The following is a 21781-nucleotide window of genomic DNA, read 5'->3' on the forward strand; positions in this document are numbered from 1 at the left end:
ATAAATGTGGCAAAAGTGATGCTGGGCTGATTCTGGACCTAACCTTAAAAAGGCCTGGTAGCTTCTGCTTTTGTGCCCCTGGAAACCTTGAGCCACCACATCTTGCGAGAAAGGCAGCATGGAAAGACCATGTAGACAGGCCACGTGCAGCTGGAGAAGCCATGAGCCTGCACAAAGAAAGGACACTCAGCCAGCCCGGCCCCCAACTCACCCTCTAGCCGAATGTAGCACACTTTCGACCAGCAACAAGAGCAGCAGAAAACCATTGAACGAAGTCAAGCCTACTTTACAGAATTGTGAGCAAATAAAATAGTTGTTGTTTAAGCTAAGGTTTGGGGCAGTTTGTTATGCAGTAATAGATACATAAAACAAATGACCCCAAGAATTTTGGCCTAAGCACCCAGAATAACCAGGTGGAGAAGACTGCTAGTTAACAGGTTTGAGGGAAAAAACTTGGGTGGACAGATTAAAATCTTACTACTTCTAAGCGGAAAAGAACGCATGTTTTTCTTCATATATTAGAAGAACAAGACCTATCTCTTACATATTGCTGGATTTTCCAAGGCCAGGAAAGGCCATTTTAGGAGCAACTCTTTGGATCTGCAACATAATAGCAACTACAGAGGTTAAAGGAATATATAGAGTTTTTTCTCTCCAGCTTCTGAAGCTCTATTGACAATCATAGAAATCCCTATGGCAGTTCAACCAGAGAAACCCTCACTCAATATTTCTGCCTTTGCCATTGTGGTTTCAGAGCTCTGGCAACTCTACCATGTAAAGGAGAAACCGCCATGCTTGCTTTCCACAACTGGTCATGACGAATCACCTTGGGCTTGGCTGATTGGCTTCTGGAAGCTAAATGCACAGCAGGGAGACTTGGAGGGAAGCCCTTGCCAGTTTTAGATTTAATCCTTCCTGTGGCCATACACTTCAGAGACAGCAACATGTGGAAAAGAAAAACTGCCTGGTCAATTTGGTCTGTCTGTGGGTCTCTGATGATAGACATCTGGACTAATACCTTGTGAACTCGAATCCAAATTAAGTGTTGGGGAAAGGAAGCATATTCATTAAGAATTCTTACTGTCCCAGAACAAATATTAATGGCAAAGGATTACTTTTATGTTGCCAATCTCCCACTCACTTACTCTCACGTGTATAGCCCACTACTTTTACCCACCCACTCCTCCTTCCACTGCTTAATTAGCTTTGGGGGAAGGTTTAGAATACATCCAAAGTAAAACAAATTAATCATACTCACAGGGGCTCATGTCTTCTGAGCTCACCCTTTACTTGGATCAGTGTTCCTGGGAGGGAGGAGTGGCTTCCATGCATAGTCCCTTTGTCGGTCCTATACCCCATAACTAACCACTTTAACCTTAATTTGGACAAAGGACACTGGGCTTCACAGCACAGAGATTCACTTTGTTGAGCAATTATAGGGTTGATGTCAGAACAAAGTTGAATATTTGACTTAAACATTTTAAGAAAAATGCTGGGAGTGATGTCAGCATTATGGCAGAGTGAGTTTCCTTTGTCTCTCCCCTCTAACTTACAACCAAATGGACACTCATTAACCAACAGAGGATATTCCCTACATAGCACAACAGGACACCTGAGAGATCAATGCAGCAGTATATCTGAAGGTGGGTGGACTGGATCCCTGGGAAGCAGTGGAACTACGTGAGCAGACCCCTCCCCCTCCCTGGCAGCAACAATCCAGTTTGCAGATCCTCACACAGCAGCCAGCATGACTGTAAGTGGAGGCGGAGCAGCAAGTGAACACATTCAGAGTGGTAGTCCAGCCCATGGATGCACCCATAATGCCATGGCGGCCCTGCCCACAGGAATGTTCCCCACCAAACGGTGGCAGCTCAGTCCCCACGAAAGTGCCCCACCCAACAAGGGCAGGAGCTTAGTTGAACCACCCGCAAGAAAGAGCCCCTCTCACCTAGTGCAGCAGCACAGCTGGTCCCCTGCTGAGTGCAGGGGCCCCACCCACCCATACAAGAGTGATCTGCCAGCTGAGCACAGAGGCCCTGCCCATGTGAGCACAACCTGCTGAGCAGCTGCAGTCAGCCTGTGCAAACACAGAGCAGCCCCAGTGGTACAATTAGCAGCAGACGGGGCAAGATCAGAAAACACAGCTTCTGCCTCCCAACCCACCCAGTGGTGGCAGGCGGAATCTGCGACCTAATACTACCACAAATGTGCCAGCAAAGGATCAATTCATGAAGAACTACAGTATCTTATTACCATGAAGAACTACAGTAACACTTCAGAGCAGAAGAAAAATGACAACTCTCCAGAAACCAATCCTGAAGTCACAGTAGTTTACAAACTAAATGAAAGAGAATGCAAAACAGTTGTTATAAAGAAACTCAATGAGTTGCAAGAAAACTCAGAAAGACAGTTCAATGAGCTCAGGAATAAAATTAATGAGCAGAAGGAATACTTCACCAAAGAGATTGAAGCCCTTAAGAAAAACTATACAGAAATTCTATATATGGAGAACTCAATCAATGAGATAAAAAAATAATCTAGAAACCATAAAAAATAGAGCTGATGTTATGGAGGACAGAATTAGTGAATTAGAGGATAGAAATATAGAAATGCTTCAGGTGAAGGAGAAAGAATTAATATTTTTAAAAAATGAAGAAATTCTTTGAGAAATATCCAACTCAATCAGGAAAAGAAAAATAAGGATTATCAGTATTCCAGAGAGAGAAGAGAGGGAGAAAGGAGCAGGGAGCTTGTTCAAAGAAATAATAGCTGAGAATTTCCCAAACCTGGGGAAAGAAGTGGACTTCCAAGTACATGAAGCCAATAGAACTCTCAATTACATCAATGCAAAAATAATATATAAAGAACTCACACAATTGAACAACAAAAAAACAAAGAACCCGATCAAAAAATGGGCAGAGGAAATGAACAGACACTTCTCCAAGGAAGATATACAGATGGCCAATAGGCACATGAAAAGATGCTCAACATCACTAATCATCAGGGAAATGCAAATCAAAACAACACTAAGATACCACCTCATGCCTGTTAGAATGGCTATAGTCACCAAGACAAAAAACAACAAATGTTGGAGAGGATGTGGAGAAACAGGAACCCTCATACATAGCTGGTGGGAATGCAAACTGGTGCAGCCTCTATGGAAAATGGTATGGAGATTCCTCAAAGAATTAAAAATAGAGATGCCCTATGACCCAGCCATCCCACTACTGGGAATCTATCCAACGCACCTGAAATCAACAATCCAAAGAGGCTTATGCACCCCTATGTTCATTGCAGCATTATTCACCATAGCCAAGAAGTGGAAGCAACCTAAGTGTCCCTCGACTGACGGCTGGATTAAGAAAATGTGGTATATATATATAATGGAATACTACTCAGCCATAAAAAAAGACAAAATCGTCCCATTTGCAACAACATGGATGGGCCTGGAGCGTATTATGTTAAGTGAAATAAGCCAGAAAGAGAAAGACAAACACTGTATGATCTCACTCATATGTGGAATATAAACCAACACATGGACAGAGAAAACTGGACTGTGGTTACCAGGGGCAGTGGGGGTAGGGGGTGGGCACAAGGGGTGAAGGGAGTCATATATATGGTGATGGACAAACAAAAATGTACAACCCAAAATTTCACAATGTTAGAAACCATTAAAACATCAATAAAAAAAAAAAAAAAAACCTTCTCCAAGGCATATAATAGTAAAACTGGCAAAAGTCAATGACAAAGAAAAAAATATTAAGGGCAGCAAGGCAGAAGAAAATAACCAACAAAGGAACCCCTATCAGGCTTTTAGTGGATTTCTCAGCAGAAAACTTACAGGGTAGGAGAGAATGGAATGATATGTTCAAAATACTGAAAGACAAAAACTTTCAGCCAAGAATACTCTATCCAGCAAAACTATCCTTCAGATACAAAAGAGAAACAAAAGCTTTCCCAGATAAACAAAAGCTGAGGGAGTTCATCGCCACTAGACTTCCATTACAAGAAATGATGAAGGAAGCCCTCCGACCTGAAACAAAAAGGCAAAGGTTTACAGAGCTTTGAGCAAGGAGATAAACAGAGAGACAAAATCAGGAAATTGCAGCTCTCTATCAGAACAAGTTAGCAAACACTTAATTATAACATAAAAGATAAAGGGAAGGGAAGCATCAAAAATAACTATAAATACTTCAATTTAGTCACAAACTCACAACCCAAAAAAGAATAATTTGTGACAATAATAACTCAGAAGGGGAAGAGGAAAAGGATGGAATCTGCTTAGGCTAATGGAAATAAAAGGCTATCAGAGAATGGACTATTTTGACTATCTCATCTATGAGATCTTTTATATAAACCTCATGGTAACCACTAAACAAAAAATCAGAGTAGAGCCACAAATCACAAATAAAGAGAAAACCATCACAGAAAACCACTAAATTGAAATGACAGTCAGAAATACAAGGGAAAGGAAATAATGGAAATATAGAACAATCGGAAAAGAAGAGATAAAATGGCAGTATTAAGCCCTCATTTATCAATAATCACTCTAAATGTAAATGGATTGAATTCTCCAATCAAAAGACACAGAGTAGTTGGATGGATTAAAAAACAAGACCTAACAATATGCTGCCTCCAGGAAACATATCTCAGCCCTAAAGACAAACTTAGCCTCAGAGTGAAGGGATGGAAGATTATACTCCAAGCAAATGGCAAGCAAAAGAAAGCAGGTGTTGCCATACATACATCAGACAAAGCAGACTTCAAGATAAAAAAGACAATGAGAGACAAAGAAGGGCAGTATATAATAATAAAAAGGATACTCCACTAAGAGGACATAACGCTTAGGAATATGTATGCACCTAACACAGGAGCACCAAAGTATATAAAGCAACTATTAACACACCTAAAGGGAGAAATTGACAGCAACACGATAATAGTAGGGGACCTCAACACTCCACTCACATCAATGGATAGATCATCCAGACAGAAAGTCAATAAGAAAACAGCAACCTTAAATGAAACACTCGACCAGATGGACTTAATAAATATATAGAGAACATTCCATCCAAAACCAGCAGAATACACATTCTTCTCAAGTGTACATGGAACATTCTCAAAGATAGACCACATGTTGGGAAACAAGGCAAGCCTCAATAAACTTAAGAAGATTGAAATCACATGAAGCATCTTTTCTGACCACAATGCTATGAAACTAGTAACCAACTACAATAAAAAAGCTAGGAAAGTCACAAATATGTGGAGACTAACCAACATGATACTGAACAACAACTGGATCAATGAAGAAATCAAAGGAGAAATTAAAAATATCTGGAGACAAATGAAAATTAAAACACAATGCACCAACTCTTACAGGATGCAGCAAAAGCAGTACTAAGAGAGAAATTTATAGCAATACAGGCCTACACCAAAAAACAAGAAAAATCTCAAATAAGTCATCTTAAACTATATCTAACAAAACTAGACAAAGAAGAACAAAGCCCAAAGTCAGCAGGAGGAGGGAAACAATAAAAATTAAGGCAGAAATAAATGAAATAGAGACTAAAAAACCAATAGAAAGGATCAATAAAACTAACAGCTGGTTCTCTGAGACTATAAACAAAATTGACAAACCCTTAGGTAGACTCACTGAGAAAAAAAGAGAGAAGGCTCAAATAAATAAAATTAAAAATGAAAGAGGAGAAATTACAATGGATACCACAGAAATACAAAGGATTAAAGAGAATACTATGAAAAACTATATGCCAACAAATTGGACAATCTAGAAGAAATAGATAAATTCTTAGACTCATACAATCTCTCAAAACTGAATCAAGAAGAAATAGAGAATCTGAATAGACCAATCACAAGTAAAGAGATTGAAACAGTAATCAAAAATCTTCCAAAAGACAAAAGTCCATGACCAGATGGCTTCTCTGGAGAATTCTACCAAACATTCAAAGAAGATTTAATATCTCTCCTTCTCAAACTATTCTGAAAAACTGCAGACAATGGAACGCTTCCTAACTCATTCCATGAGGCCACATTACCGTGAAACCAAAACCAGACAAGAACAACACAAAAAAGGAAAATTGCAAGCCAATATCACTGATGAACATAGATGCAAAAATCCTCAAGAAAATATTGGCAAACTGAATACAGCAATACATTAAAAGGATCATACACCTTGATCAAGTGGGATTTATACCAGGGATGCAGGCATGGTTCAACATCCACAAATTAATAAATGTGAAATAACACTTTAACAAAATACTAGCAAATCGCACACAATAATACATTAAAAAGATTATACACTATGATCAAGTGGGATTTATTCCAGGTATGCAGGGATGGTTTAACATTCGCAAATCAATCAACGTAATACACCACATTAATAAAATGAAGAATAAAAATCACATGATCATCTCAATAGATGCAGAGAAAGCATCTGACAAGATCCAACATCCATTTATGATAAAAACTCTGAATGAAATAGGTATAGAAGGAAAGTACCTCAACATAATAACGGCCATAGATGACAAACCCACAGCCAACATCAGACTTCATGGTGAAAAACCGAAAGCCATCCCTCTGAGAACAGGAATAAGACGAGGGTGCCCACTCTTGCCACTCCTATTCAACATAGTAACGGAGGTTTTGGCCAGAGCAAGCAGGCAAGAAAAAGAAATAAAAGGTATTCAAATTGGAAAGGAAGAAATAAAACTCACTGTTTGCGGACAGCATGATTCTACATATACAAAACCCTAAAGAATCCACCAGAAAACTATTAGAAATAATCAACAACTACAGCAAAGTTGTAGGGTACAAAAACAGCTTACAAAAACCACTTGCATTTCCATACACTAATAACGAACTAGCAGAAAGACAAGTCAAGAATACAATCCCATTTACAATTGCAACAAAAAGAATAAAATATCTAAGTATAAATTTAACCAAGGAGGTGAAAGACCTATACATTGAAAACTATAAGACAGTATTGAAAGAAATCAAAGAAGACATAAAGAAATGGAAAGATATTCCATGCTCATGGATTGGAAGAATAAACATAGTTAAAATGTCCATATTACCTAAAGCAATCTACAGATTCAGTGCAATCCCAATGACATTCAGAATCCCAATGACATTCTTCATCGAAACAGACCAAAGAATCCTAAAATTTATATGGAACAACAAAAGACCCTGAATAGCCAAAGGAATCCTGAGAAAAAAGAACAAAGCTGGAGGCATCACAATCTCTGACTTCAAAATACACTACAAAGCTATAGTAATCAAAACAGCACGGTACTGGGACAAAAACAGACACACAGATCAATGGAACAGAATTGAAAGCCCAGAAATAAAACCACACATCTATGGACAGCTAATCTTTGACTAAGGAGCCAAGAACACACAATGGAGGAAGGAAATGTCTTCAATAAATGGTGTTGGGAAAACCAGACAGCTACATGCATAAGAATGAAAGTAGACCATTATCTTACACCATACACAAAAATTAACTCAAAATAGATTGAAGACCTGAATGTAAGACCTCACACCGTAAAACTCCTAGAAGAAAATAAGGCAGAACACTCTTTGACATCAGTCTTAGCAGCATCTTTTCGAATACCATGTCTACACAGGCAAGAGAACAAAAGAAAAAATAAACAAATTGGACTTCATCAGACTAAAGACCTTCTGCAAGATAAAGGAAACCATGAACAAAATAAAAAGACAATCCACCAACTGGGAGAAAATATTTGCAAATCATATATCCAACAAGGGGTTAATTTCCAAAATATATAAAGAACTCATACAACTCAACAACAAAAAACAAACAACCTGATCAAAAAACGGGCAGAGGATATGAACAGACATTTTTCTAAAGAAGATACAGATGGCCAACAGGTACATGAAAAGATGTTCAACATGACTAATTACTAGGCAAATGCAAATCAAAACTACAATGAGATATCACTTCCTCTTGTCAGAATGGCTATAAATTAACAAAACCAAAAACAACAAATGTTGGAGAGGATGTGGAGAAAAGGGAACGCGCATACACTGCTGGTGGGAATGCACACTGGTGCAGCCACTATGGAAAACAGTATGGAGAATTCTCAAAAAATTAAAAATAGAAATACAATATGATCCAGCTACCCATTTATCTAAAGAACCTCAAATCAACAATACAAAGAGATTTATGCACCCCTATGTTCATTGCAGCATTATTCACAATGGCCAAGATGTGGAAGCAACCCATGTGTCAATCAACTGATAAATGAATAAAGATGTGGTGTATAAATACAATGGAACACTACTCAGCCATAAAAAAAAAAAAAAGACAAAATCGTCCCATTTGCAACAACATGGATGGACCTTGAGGGTATTATGTTAAGCAAAATAAGCGAGACAGAGAAAGACAAACACCATATGATTTCACTCATATGTGGAAGATAAACACATGGATGAAGAGAACAGATTAGTGGTTACCACAAGGGAAGGGGGTTGGGGGGAGGGTGAAAGCGGTAAAGGGGCACATAATGCTGACGGATAAAAACTAGACTATTGGTGGTGAGCATGATGCAGTCTGTACAGAAACTAATATATAATAACGTACACCTGAAATTACACCATGTTATAAATCAATATGACCTCGTTAAAATAATTTTTTAAGAAAAGAAAAATGTCAGGAGGTTTCATTTCTTCTGTTTAACCATAAAATTATGTTATGGATATCCATAGCGATGGCTTTGAGAAAGCTTGAGAGATGGCATTCTGGAAATGGGTGTCCAATGCCGTTGTCATAGCATGCCATCATGGAGATGTGTTCATGACATGGGGACACTGGCAACCACTGTTTCAGTCTTTTCAAATCTCTTTAAGTCATAATATGCCTTTGGCTATAGTTTCTTCCAACTACTGTTAATGCAATTCCAGGTCATTTCCTCTAAGGTGACCAGAAATCCTTGACGGACTGCTGCTCTTCACCTTCTATTCATTTACCGCCTCCTTAAAAGTGTTCGCCTGTCTCCATCAGTCTGGTGCCTATCAACACTGACTTAGTTTTAAATTTCCACTTTTGTGGCACATCCAGCCTTATCACTTGGAGAATGTTCATCAGCTGTTATGGATGTAAATTGTTCACCAGGAGCACACAGCAGGAAAAGAGACCCCAGTGGGGTGTACAAGCAGATCAGTGAGTCCACCTTCTCCGAAGGAGAAGGTATAAAGGCCCACCAAGGCCTCATGGCCAAGAGTACATGGAATGGAATGCTTCTCAGTTTCAAGTCCCCCAGAAGCAACTCCGAGACAAGGAGTCCAGTGCAATTAGTTCATTTGGGAGACGATTCCAGGAAACGCAGGTAGGGGAGTCAAGAAGGGGACAGGGAAGGGAAGAAAGATAACACTTAAGTGGTATTAATAAGCAACTGAAGCTTAATTCCTATGGGAAATCTCTCAAAAACACTGTGAAACAAGTGCCTCCGAATTATCCCACCCAAGGAGCAAGTGAGCTAGTACATTTATACTCCACCTTGTGTCCATCACTTGCTGAGAGCTGCTTCTGGGGAGTGCTGATTTCCTGGCACTTCTGGCCTGCTGTGTGCAGGGACAGAGCAGCTTTCCATGGTTCCAGAACAAGTCCTCAGGCACAGATGTGTAGATATTAGCCTTCAAAAGTTGTCTGGGGCACTCTGAAATGGAGGAGCCATGGGCGATGAGAATGGTCTGCTCTAGGATACCAGCCAAACTGGCTTTCATTGGCCTAGCCTTGCCACAGTGCCCACTGTATGGACCTGTGGCCTGAGAAAATGGAGGCTGACTGTGCTGTCAGTACTGTGATGGATTTCTACAAAAGTTTTAGGATAAAACATATGTATATACAGGAACAGCATTAGCTAAACCAGCAATGCATGGGGAAATAGTAAATGAGGTATTGTGCAACCCCCTATAGGTCTGGACATCTTTCTGATATTATTAAGTGAAAACTGCAAGTTATATAACCCCATTTTGGGGGTTCAATATAACCCCATTTTTGTGTTAAAAACACACAGAAAATTTATGCATAAAAAGAGTCTATAAGGATACAAGCTAAAGTATTATCAACTGTTGTCTCTAGGAGAGTGGGGTTATGAGTTAAATTTTTTCTTTCTTTTCCTTATCTATTTTCGTATTTTTTGTAATAAGCATGGATTACTTTTATAATAACAATGACCAGATTTTTAAAAAGAGATTCCACAAAAATTAAATATAATCTCAAGATTCAAGAATAATCCTAGTGCTTTTCTAAATCTTCTCTTCTTTCCTCCTTCCCTCCCTCCATCCAGCACTTCAAAACAAAGTAACCCTGCTTATCCGCAGGTAACTGGTATACACCACCACTCTGAAACATGGGAGAAAACGAGGAATTAGGCACAAAAGGCTTTTGAGCAGCCAAAAAAGATGTCCTTATATCCATAAACTAAAACTCATCCATTTTGCTCAGAGACAAGCACCTCATGCTAGCATTTAGGACTTGTTTATATATACTTTGTACACAGCTCTAACAGACATTGATACCCGAGTTCAAGTTCACATTTAGGAGCAGCAGTTAAAAGAGGAGAAAGGGCCTGTCATAGGCAGACACACAGGAGGCAGGCAGAAGTGCAGGGCTGACAAGGAGGAGGACAAAGCCTAGACAAGGCTCCCATGTGTGTCAGTCAGCACAGGTGCTCCAGGTTCCTTAAGGCAGGACACATGCTCTCCGCCTCCTCACCAAGTCTGGAAGATGCCATGTTTCTAAACCCAGAGCAGGATCACAGTGATGGCCTTGAGGATTCCAGACCAGGCTGAACTATACTCAAGAAAACCAAACATCCAATGCTCGGGCCTTAAAAAGAGAACAGAATATAGGCATACAGTTAAGATCATCCACATTAAAAGTGGGCACTTTAGGGGCCGGTCCGGTGGCATAGTGGTTAAGTTCGCGCACTCTGCTTCGGCAGCCCAGGGCTCGCGGGTTCGGATGCTGGGCATGGACCTATGCACCGCTCATCAGGCCATGCTGTGGCAGCATCCCATATACAAAATAGAGGAAGACGGGCATAGATGTTAGCTCAGAGCTAATCTTCCTCAGCAAAAAGAGGATTGGCAATGGATGTTAGCTCAGAGCCAGTCTTCCTCACACACACTCACACACACACACACACACACACACACACAAAGTGGTCATTTTAAAATATAGCTTCAGAATATAAGTGATATGAGCCCTACTAGGAAATGAGATTATTATGTGTTTCTTTCTACCTTTTCTACTTTTGTGTGAAATGTGACTGATTTTATATCTGTCGATATCCTTTGGTTCCAGTACCTGTTCTTTTAACATCTGACCTTATAATTAAAGAACTTATACTACCCATTACATTTTTGCCTCCATGATTCTGAGTATCACTTTTTTTCTGCCTGGTTTCACAATATTCCTAAAATTAAAAAAAAAAATTAGAAATTGGAGAATAAAGTCTTAAACTGTTCTTGGAGGGGCTGTGCTCTTTTATACTGACTAGCTTTTAAACTCTTCATAAAAGGGGTCTTTAACAAGCCCAAACTTTTAAATATGAATGGAATAAAGTCAAAAGGAGATGAAAGAAATGGCATTCCTGGTGAAATAGGTCAGATGATTTTCAGACTCCAAAGTGTCCTGATAGTTTTACATGATCCAGTCCAGTTCCTGAAAAGACCCTGCCAACAGGTAACAGGTCTTTGAAAGCTTTTGAAGCCAAAGGCTCCCCACCAGCCAGCACATCTCTTACTAAGTTCTCAGCCTCATTAAGAATGAGAAACAGATACCACGGCACCAACCTGTCTATGAGAACACAGTGAGACAAGTGTAATTGCTTGTACAAGGAATATAAATCAGCAACTCCCAAATCATGCATATTTACACTCACTCCATTTTGGTTGTCTTTCCTTTATAATTTGGCCATACATCGATGTCAAGTGTATAATTTCATTTGGGGCTTTATCAGTTACCGCCCAAAGCCATGATTATATGGTGCAGGGAACTTCCTCCCCCTGAGCGAGTCTATATTTAGTATCTTTTTGATAGCCACTTCTTACATATAAAATCAAAAGGAAAGTCTTGGTTTTCTTATGTGGCTCCAGGATCACTAAATATAATATCTAGGAGCAATTTATCAACTGAAACCATTGAGCTCTCAGCTGCCACTACAATTTTTCAAAGCAAAGTATTCTTATTCCTTCCCTTTGTTATTTTTATCAAATTGCAATGGAAATTTTAGGGATTTCTATATTGATCATTCAATCATGTACTAAGCTCAACTTTCATCTTGCTAGTGTCCAACCTAACTGCACATAGATAATACTGGATTTTGAACCATCAGAATCACAGGAAGAAGGTTAAAGGTATGATTTCTGGAAGAAGTAACTTTTTACAAACAAAATAAAAAATGGCTCTCCAATCTAGGATTCAAAAGATAATTTATTAGTCTGAGAAGAGGAGTCATATACTATACCCAGTAATACGCTTCTTTTAGTTTTGTGCCTTTATCTTAAAAATATATTTAAACAAGAAACAAAGATAATATTGAATTTTCCCATAAATTTTGCTTTCTTATTTACAGTGTTACATTGTAAATAACATTCCATTATACACAAATTAAGGACTGTGCATTACTGTATGTTCTCTTTACATATTCTTTCATAATATAGTACATACAGCTCCAAGCTATGCAGTACTTAAGCTTAGAAAAGCTTGAGGAAAGAAGTACAAACTTTATCAATAAGATTATTATTTAAAAAGGTTCTGACCTTAATTCTCTGCTAGATTGTTTCACTGAAACCATTCTTTGTTAAAGAAAACTGCCCCATATGCGGGATGAGAACAACAGTTTAAGTTACCACAGGATCCACTTAAACTGGTTAACAAATAAAAACACTTTATTACTTATTACTGTTATTAAATGGAGCACTACCACTGTCAAATCATTTAAACAAGTAGATTTACTCTTCAGTTCACACACATTACATCAACGACAGTTGGTACCTCTTTATGAAATCAAAAATATTTCCTGCAATGTTTAGGCTTCACTTCTAAACAGTTAAAGCACACATTTTGCAAAGATGATTTAATCATTCCTGGTCTTAGGTTACATGATAAGGAGGAGTTTCTGTTTCATCATGGGAGAAGCAAGCACACGCGCTGCACACACAAATACACACACAAACACACACACACTCACTCAGTCCCGCTCACCCGCCAAAGGCCCGCGTGTCACTAAGCACTAACTACAGCAGCACTAGTGTCGTGAGCAGTGCACGAGGCTGCAATAGGAATTATAAAATGAGGAAGATAAAACATCCAACTTCAGTTAAAAACCCCAAAAGCTCAGGTTCTGGAATGCCTCTCAGACGCTTCACGCTCAGCCTGAAGGGTCATTTCACTGGGCTCTCCAGGCGGCAAACCCCACCTTCGATTGCCACGGACTGTCCTGCCACCGCACCGGGAGGGAGTCTTGAAATGTGAGTCTGCAGAGAGGAAGGCAGGAGAACGTTAGAAGTGTCAGCTGTGTCCCCTCACATGTGACAAAGTGGAGGAAACGCCAGAGTGTCACAGCTTCTCTTTGCTTCTGAGTATCTACAGACCTTGCTGATAGTAAACTTTGGGTGCCGAGAAATCCTGTTTGTTCAAATCTCAGGGAATATGAACTGAGCATCTGCTACAGACCAAGCACAGCACTAGCACCTGGAAATACAGAGGCACCAAGATAGCCAGGGCCCCTGAGAGCACAGAACTTACCGTTTAGTCATATTTTAGAACAATAATGGTTTTAATGCCAACTATATTGAGCATATTCCAGTTATCTGAAAACTAATAATTTATATACATTTTTTCCTCTAAACACTCAAAGCAACTAAGAATACCTGACTCATGTTTATACCCGATTTATTCCTTAAAGGATTTAAATAGTTTACAAAAATTCAGATAATTCAATAATCTAAAGTAAGTGAGGTAATGAGAAAACAGAAAAATAAGAACTTACAAAATAAGTTAAAGACAAGCGTTAAGGTTAACACACAAAATCTAGCCTGAGTTTTATACCCGTGCTAGAGGCAGACTGCTGCCCCCTGAGCTTCCTAGCAGCCACGACTGGATAGGTGGTTTATGTGGTGCACAGGATCACAACAAGCCAATTGCTCGAAGGAGAACAACTGTTCCTGGCACTGAGTCTGGGGAGGCATTTCTCTTGTAGGGCTTCATACACAGTACCTACTACCTAGTGCACACAGTCGATGATTGAAAACATCAGTTGTACAACAAGGAGTTGTGTAGGGCTGAGTGTTAACAATATTACTCAAAGGAGGCTAGCCCTGGGTGTAAGAAAGTAAAAGGTGTTCCACAAGGGGTCAGGAAGGACCACGTCAGCCAGGAATTCCTTTTTTTTGATGGTTTGGCATAATCCGGGGATAAATAAATGTCAGAAGTTGCTAAGAAGAACAGAGGGACTGCAGAGCCTTCAGCTAATCCTCTCTAAGTCTGCTTTTCTAAAGTTTTTCCTAAGGACTGAACCGAGTTGAGTTCAAGCCCCAGAGTGAAGTTGTTAGACATAGCTGGTGAGATGGCCAAGCCTAGGGTGGGAGTGACCTCCTCTCATGCAACCAAACATGAGGGAAGCATACGTTGAGATGGATTAACAGGTAAACTACTTGGTTTGTAGTTTAAGGGTAGACACTATTCTTGAGTCTCACTGCACATGTCCTATTAGAGTAGCTCACAGAACTCAACAATTTGCAAAGTTTTAGAGGATAGAAAATGTTCTCTGGGTACTTAATTTTTCTTTGTGCAAGGCAGGAAGCAACCTGTAACCTACAGGGGTGAGGTCCATTGATTGTGGGGTGGAGAGCTGGGCGAGGCAGTCTCTGTGGTATCTCCAGGGATGCGAGTATCAGTGAGTTCACTCACCACGCTCATGCCTCTGGGAACTGTGTCCCAGAATCTGGCCTTATTATTGCATCTGAGGGCCAAACTTGGGTCTCATCACTTGGATATATTATATCTGAGAAGTCCACAGTAAGATAAATTTGTGGATCTTTTGTTTCTTGTGATGCCTCATTAACCCTGTGGGAGGAGATGGAGGGGGATGTGTTGTTTGATTCTACTACCTAGCAGCCCTTGTCACATCAGGCACAAATATTTCAAATCCCACAATTCCCAGGGCTCAGTGTTGATGGGGTGACTTTCACTCTTTCAGGAATTCACTAACACGAGGTGAAAGAACTTTTTCCCCAGGCATCATTCATCTTTTTTTTTTTTTTTTTTGTGAGGAAGATCAGCCCTGAGCTAACATCCGTGCTAATCCTCCTCTTTTTGCTGAGGAAGACCGGCTCTGAGCGAACATCTATTGCCAATCCTCCTCCTTTTTTTTCCCCCAATGCACCAGTAGATAGCTGTATGTCATAGTTGCACATCTTTCTAGTTGCTGTATGTGGGACGCGGCCTCAGCATGGCCAGAGAAGCGGTGCGTTGGTGCGCGCCCAGGATCCGAACACAGGCCGCCAGTAGTGGAGCGTGTGCACTTAACCGCTAAGCCACGGGGCCGGCCCCATTTTTTTTTTTTTTAAAAAGTCTCCCAAACAAAAAATGTCCCTGAGAAAGTAGAAGCCCCTCAGTCAATTTTATCCCTAATCTCACTCTCTTCAGTCACGAACTCAGGCACGCAGCTATGACAGGGATCAAGAATAAAACAGAACTACAGTGGAAAACAGTATGACGGTTCCCCAAAAAATTAAACACAGAATTATCATGTGACCCCACAATTCCACTTCTGGGTATATATCCAAAACAAGTGAAAGCAGGGACTCAAAAAGATATTTGTACACCAATGTTCACAGCAGCGTTGTTCACAATAGCCAAAAAGGTGGAAGCAACCCAAATGTCCACCAACGGGTGAACAGATCAAAAAAATGTGGTATATACTTACGATGGAATATTATCCAGCTTTAGAAAGGAATGACAATCTGACACATGCTACAAATTTGAAGACATTATGCTAAATGAAATAAGCAACACAAAAGGACAAACGTTGTATGATTGTACTTATATGAGGTACCTGGTAGTCAAATTCAGAGAGACAGAAAGTAGAATGGTGGTTGCTAGTGGCTGGCGGAGGTAGGAATGGGGAGTCATTGTTTAACGGGTACAGAGTTTCAGTTTGAGTTCTGGAAATGGATAGTGGTGATGGTTGCACAACAATGTGAGTGTACTAAATGCCACTGAGCTATACATCCAAAAATGGTTAAAATGGTGAATTTTATGTTATGTATATTTTTCCACAATTGAAAAAAAAAAGAATAAAGCAGAAATGACACTTTCCTACCTGGTCCAGAATAGTTCTCGATTAGATGGCTTTAAGAGAAGGGGTTAGCTAGGAATGAATCCATGATGTAGACCCCCAAAGAGAAACATTAACACCACTGGGTTCTGGTCACAATTGGGTTGAAATTTTCTAATCATGTTAGTTAAAATATCTATACCTAAAAGAGAAGCTCACAGGAAAATCCATCCTCATGTTTCCCAAATATTCAGGGAGAATCCAATGGGACCTCCTGGCAGACCTGGTGGTCCTGGCAACAGAGGCAACGAAGAATAAATTAATTGTTAAAAGATCAAAGAGTGATCACATATCCAAGCTGATGGCCTGCAACTTGACCAGGGGGATGTCAGTCTTAAAGCAACTGATTTCCTGCTGACCATGGAAAAGACCCAGAACTAGAAGGAAGAAATACCGTCCCATGGATGAGGGGGCTTGATAGCAATCCCTTGAGAATTACAAAAACAAAGACGGACAATCCAAAATTATCTTTAACACTCCCACCTCCACCAAGTTTACAATAGAAGAACATCTAAATAAACTGAGCTACACCACAAAGTGTCAAGGAGAGTTAGGAAGGAAAAGAAAAAAAGACTGGAAAAGATAACAATGGCCTTGAGATACTTATTAACAGTACATGGGCAAAATACTTCAAAAATACATTTGAGATTTGTATAAATTGAGCTGTTTACATAAGACAGAAATGCTCGACTAGACAAACTAGTTGTTAAGATTAACTTCTCAGGATTACCCCTTCCCTAAATCATCATCTAGTCTAAAGGGGGATTTTGCAATTACAAAACACATTGGCGTGATCTTGGTGTTGAGAGGAATAAAATGGTTAACCATCCAAATGTCAATACTTCACCAGTTTCACCTAACAAAATGATCTTCCAACTCATGAGAAAATAAGTGATCTTGGTCTGAAAAAGTTTGAGCCAAGATGTATTTGAAACTTTCTGTGGAGATTTCAAGGGAGCATCAAATCATATTATAAACAGCGGGAGCTGTTTAAGAGAATCTTTTATTTGAGTGTTTATCTCTAAAAGTTCTTTTAGAGAAGTGGGTTTAAATTCCTCTTGAGGCTAAAAATAGACCACTTTCTACAATGAACTTGTATGTCAGTATTTAAAAGTGCAATAAAGTATTTTATATTGTCTAATGACTATGCAGACTCTCAGGTATACTACAAGCATAAGAACTTAAAGTGTCTTTAAAACCATTTAAATAGCAATTTACTTTTACTGGAATTTAGAACTAATGAGAAATAACACATGAAAATGATAGATGAAAAAGCAGGAGACTGATCCATTTTGGATTATCTCCCTCTACTTGCTGCTGCATGCCCCACACATATACCTCTCTAACCATGATTCCATGTCTCTAATACCCTTTTCTGGTCCTTTCTTAAGGAAAGACTTCCTCACTGGATCCCTTACTCAGTCTAGAAGCTCTGCTTCTAGATCCTATAGCACCATCTGAGCATTTCTTGTCCTGTGATGTAACTGTCTTGGTTTCAGTTTGTTTGAGTTTTTAGGTCTCTATAACTGAAAGCCAGTTGGAGACAGGAGCTTGTCTTACACACACCTCTGTATTCCCCGCACCCGTTAAAGGTTTGACACAGAAGGCACACTCTGAAATGCTCACTGAGTGGAGAAGTGACTAAAATATACCCTCCTAGGCTGTTTTTGAACACACAAAGAATCTCAAGTGTTTCAACTAGTGTGACTGTTCAGTTTGGTTAAAAAGTCAAACTAGTTTGTCATAGTAAAGATTCTTTTTAAATAGATTTTTTTAAAAGTATAGACCAACTAAATGTTTGCACTTTCCAAGTGACTGTGTTGTTAGAATGGAGATGGAGCTTTAGACTTCTCAGATGCTAACAGCTCCACACTGAAAGAACCCAATGGCCTTGTTGTTATATAATTCTCTGCTTTCTTGCTAATTCCCTGAGGCAGAGACAGATCCTTGAGGTTAAAACTCCTTGAAGAACTATCAATTTGTAAATGAAACTGACTATTCAGAGCCAATATTCTTAGGCCTATGACTCTTTATAAAACCAAATACATTGTATAATAACATATTTAGCCTGAAAATTTTTAAATGAGAAAGTTAAAGAATAAAACAATATAGAAATTATATAATTGTTTGACATCTTAATCACAATCTAAGTAGTAGCTGACAATTCCTATCATTCATACTCACGTCTTAAATCTTTTAAGACCACCTTAGTGACTGCTTTTTTGTGGTTTCTAGGAAAACTACAAGCACACGATTTAATTTTAAAAGTCTCAAAGCCTTTATTTAGTGGTTATATTTTAATCCATCTTTCCACTCTCAGGAGAGTTTCTCGAGATCTGCCACAAGAGTTAAGAGAAGATTCTCTTAAACAAGTTATTATCCTCCTTTAGTGGGGTCAGGAAAATAAAATCTAGACAGATACAGTCCAAAAAAAGCTCTTGGAAATACTTTATTCATTGGTTTCATAATTCTGAGGGTTTGGTTTTCTGTTTTTCAAAAAACAGAGCCTGGGGGCTGGCCCAGTGGCGTAGTGGTTAAGTTCGTGTGCTCCGCTTCGGTGGCCCAGGGTTCACAGGTTTGAATCCCGGGCGCAGATCTAGGCACCGCTCATCAAGCCATGCTGTGGCGGCATCCCACATATAAAACAGAGGAAGATGGGCACAGATGTTAGCTCAGGGCTAATCTTCCTCAGAAAGAGGAGGATTGGCAACGGATGTTAGCACAGAGCCAGTCCTCCTTACAAAAAAAAAAAAATAGAGCCTGAAGCAAGATACTATAGTCAAAGCGTACAGGCATTTACAAATAGAACAAATAACATTGGGAAAACACTCCACCATGGAGAGACTTAAGAAATAGCATTTCAAAACAGAGCTGAGGTGTTTTTATCAACCAGTGGCTTAAAAAGTGCATGTAGCATACAACATATTTTGTCTAATTCTAAAGCTAATTTAGGCAGTTTATCATAAGGGCTATGTGCATCGGTTACAGAATCAGAGCACCTTGGGTTCTGGGCCATTTCCTTTTCTTCCTAGATGCACTACTGGACTGCATTTCCCAGGCTCCTTTGCAGTTGGGTGTGACTATGTGGCTGAAACCAGGCCAAGAGACTAAAGTGATATGTGCCACTATAAGGCCTGGCAGAAAATCTTCTTATGCACCATTCTGCATGCTCTTTCTCTGATGATCTTGAGGCCTATATGATGTAAGGAGCCTGGAACCCTGAATCACAACTTGGAGAAGAGCCTTCTGCCAATCAAAAACCCTGATTTGGATTTTATGTGAATGAAAAACACACTTCTTATTTTGTTTGAGCAACTATACACTTTGGAGTTTGCTTTTTACAGCAGCTAGTGTTATCTTAACCAGTAATCATTCAATTCAGGCCTTTGCACTTACTAGCTGTGTAACCTCTGCTGGTTACTTAACTTCTCATGCACCCATCTCCACAATGGGTATAATAGTAGCATTTATTAAGAGGTTGATAAGCACTACATGAGATATTGCATGCAATGAAAGCACATGTCAATAAATGTTAGATTATTATTATTCAAAAACACACATAGCCATAGAACAAAACATTATATACCACAATCTCTATTGCAGATTATTGGATATCCCAGAATTGGGAAATTCTATTTTTAAAGTTTTATAGTTTGTAAAAATAGAATGAGATATTTTAATGAAAAATTAGCTGCATGCTAAAAGGTAAGGTTGAAGAAAATGGACATTTTTAGGCCAGTATTTTTGATGCTGCTGTTTTGCTGCTCTTGATAAAATAACTAACAATTGCTGAGTATTTACTAATTGCTAAGGGTTTTGTATGTACAAGCTTGCAGTAACACTAATCTTCTAAGGTTCAAAACAAACATACTTGCTACAGAGAAAACCACAGTGGTAGAATACTGGCAAATTCTCTTCTAAGAACAGGTAACACTGTTGGGAAGACAAGTACAGCCATATGAAATGATTAGAAAACCATTTACAAAAACACATGACCATGCAGTATAAGGGTAGAATACTCCAGTGCTTGTTTTCCAAGACCACCAAGCAGTTAACTCAAATCTTTGGACACTGACACTCAGGTGTCCTACAACCGAACTCAATTGTGACACTATTTCCCTAGAGATAGCATCAGATTGCACAGGTTAAGGGCTCAGTCTTACAAGATTGAACTCCCTCCTCCCCCACTCCAGATGCCAATCACAAGTTCAGGTAGTCACCTATGCTTATGACTAACCGGCTATAAATCGGAGGTTCCAACCATCCCCTCCTTGGGTTTGATTAATTTGCTAGAATGGCTCAAAGAACTCAGGAAAACAGTTTTACTTACTAGATAACTGGTTTATTATAAAAGGATATAACTCAGGACCAGCCAGAAGGAAGAGATGCACAAGGTATGTGGGAAGGGACACAGAACTTTCATGCCCTCTCCCCCAGCACCTCCACATGTACACCAACTTGGAAGCTCTCCAAACTGCAGTTCATGGATTTTTTGGAGGCTTCATTACATAAGGCATAATTGATTAAATCACTGGCCATTGGTGACTGAACTCAATCTCCAGTCTCCTTACACTCCCTGGAGGTATGGGGCTGAAAGCGCCAACCCTCTAGTCACATGGTTGGTTTCCCTGGCAACCAGTCCACATCCTCAGGTTACCTATGTGCTTTCCAAAAGTCACCTTATTAACATAAACTCAGGTGTGGTTGAAGATGGCTTGTTATGAATAACTAAACACCCATTTCACCTTTATGGCTCAAGAACTGAGGACAAAGGACTGAATATTATAACAAAAGATGATTCCATGGCTCTTATTAGGAAATTCAAAGGGTTTTGGGAGCTGTGAGTCAGGAACCATAGAGGAAAACCAAATGTATACTTCTTATTATAAATCACAACATCACAGATACCCAACCACAAATGCCATAAGAAGTCAATAGAGGGAGAGGATGATGTGGATCAAGGAGCTGAGGAAGACTTTGCAGAGGCCACAGCACTGGAACGCAAATAGAACTGGAGGGCAGCAGTACACAAAAATGATGTGTTGGGCCCGAGTAAGGGAGAACTGACAAGTTTGTTTGGTTTGGGCCATACAGTGTTTCCAACTTTTAAAAAATTAATAGAAGAATATTTTAAAATGGGGAAGTTGCACAAAAAGCATCTTGATTTCTAGCTTCTCTTGAAAAATCTGGCAACCCTTGCATTCCCTCACCTGAGCGAAGTGGTAGTGAAGGTAGTGAAGCAGCTACCATTTTTTTTTTGTGAGGAAGATCAGCCCTGAGCTAACATCCGCTGCCAATCCTTCTCTTTTTGCTGAGGAAGACTGGCCCTGGGCTAACATCCATGCCCATCTTCCTCTACTTTATATGGGATGCCGCCACAGCATGGCTTGCCAAGC

General features: G+C 39.6%; 1 protein-coding gene across 12 annotated transcripts in view; it reads right to left on the bottom strand.

Annotated features, from left to right (window-relative positions):
* Positions 1-21781, bottom strand: part of TASP1 (taspase 1) — a 255473-nt gene that overhangs the window by 35227 nt on the left and 198465 nt on the right. For 6 of the 12 annotated variants that reach the window (XM_058563229.1, XM_058563230.1, XM_058563227.1 and 3 more), the window contains 2 exons: positions 13464-13521; positions 9453-9692 (listed from right to left, as the gene is read on the bottom strand). The exons of 2 other annotated variants lie outside the window; for them this stretch is intronic. In XM_058563229.1, coding sequence (XP_058419212.1) covers positions 9457-9692; positions 13464-13521 — 294 coding nt within the window. In that variant the 3' untranslated portion in view covers positions 9453-9456. Of the gene's footprint in view, positions 1-9452; positions 9693-12915; positions 13522-21781 lie in introns of those variants that run through there. 4 more of the 12 variants (XM_058563241.1, XM_058563236.1, XM_058563233.1 and 1 more) reach the window with 2 other exon arrangements.

This window comes from Diceros bicornis, chromosome 19, assembly GCF_020826845.1.
Source record: "Diceros bicornis minor isolate mBicDic1 chromosome 19, mDicBic1.mat.cur, whole genome shotgun sequence".
Classification (NCBI taxonomy): Eukaryota; Metazoa; Chordata; class Mammalia; order Perissodactyla; family Rhinocerotidae; genus Diceros; species Diceros bicornis.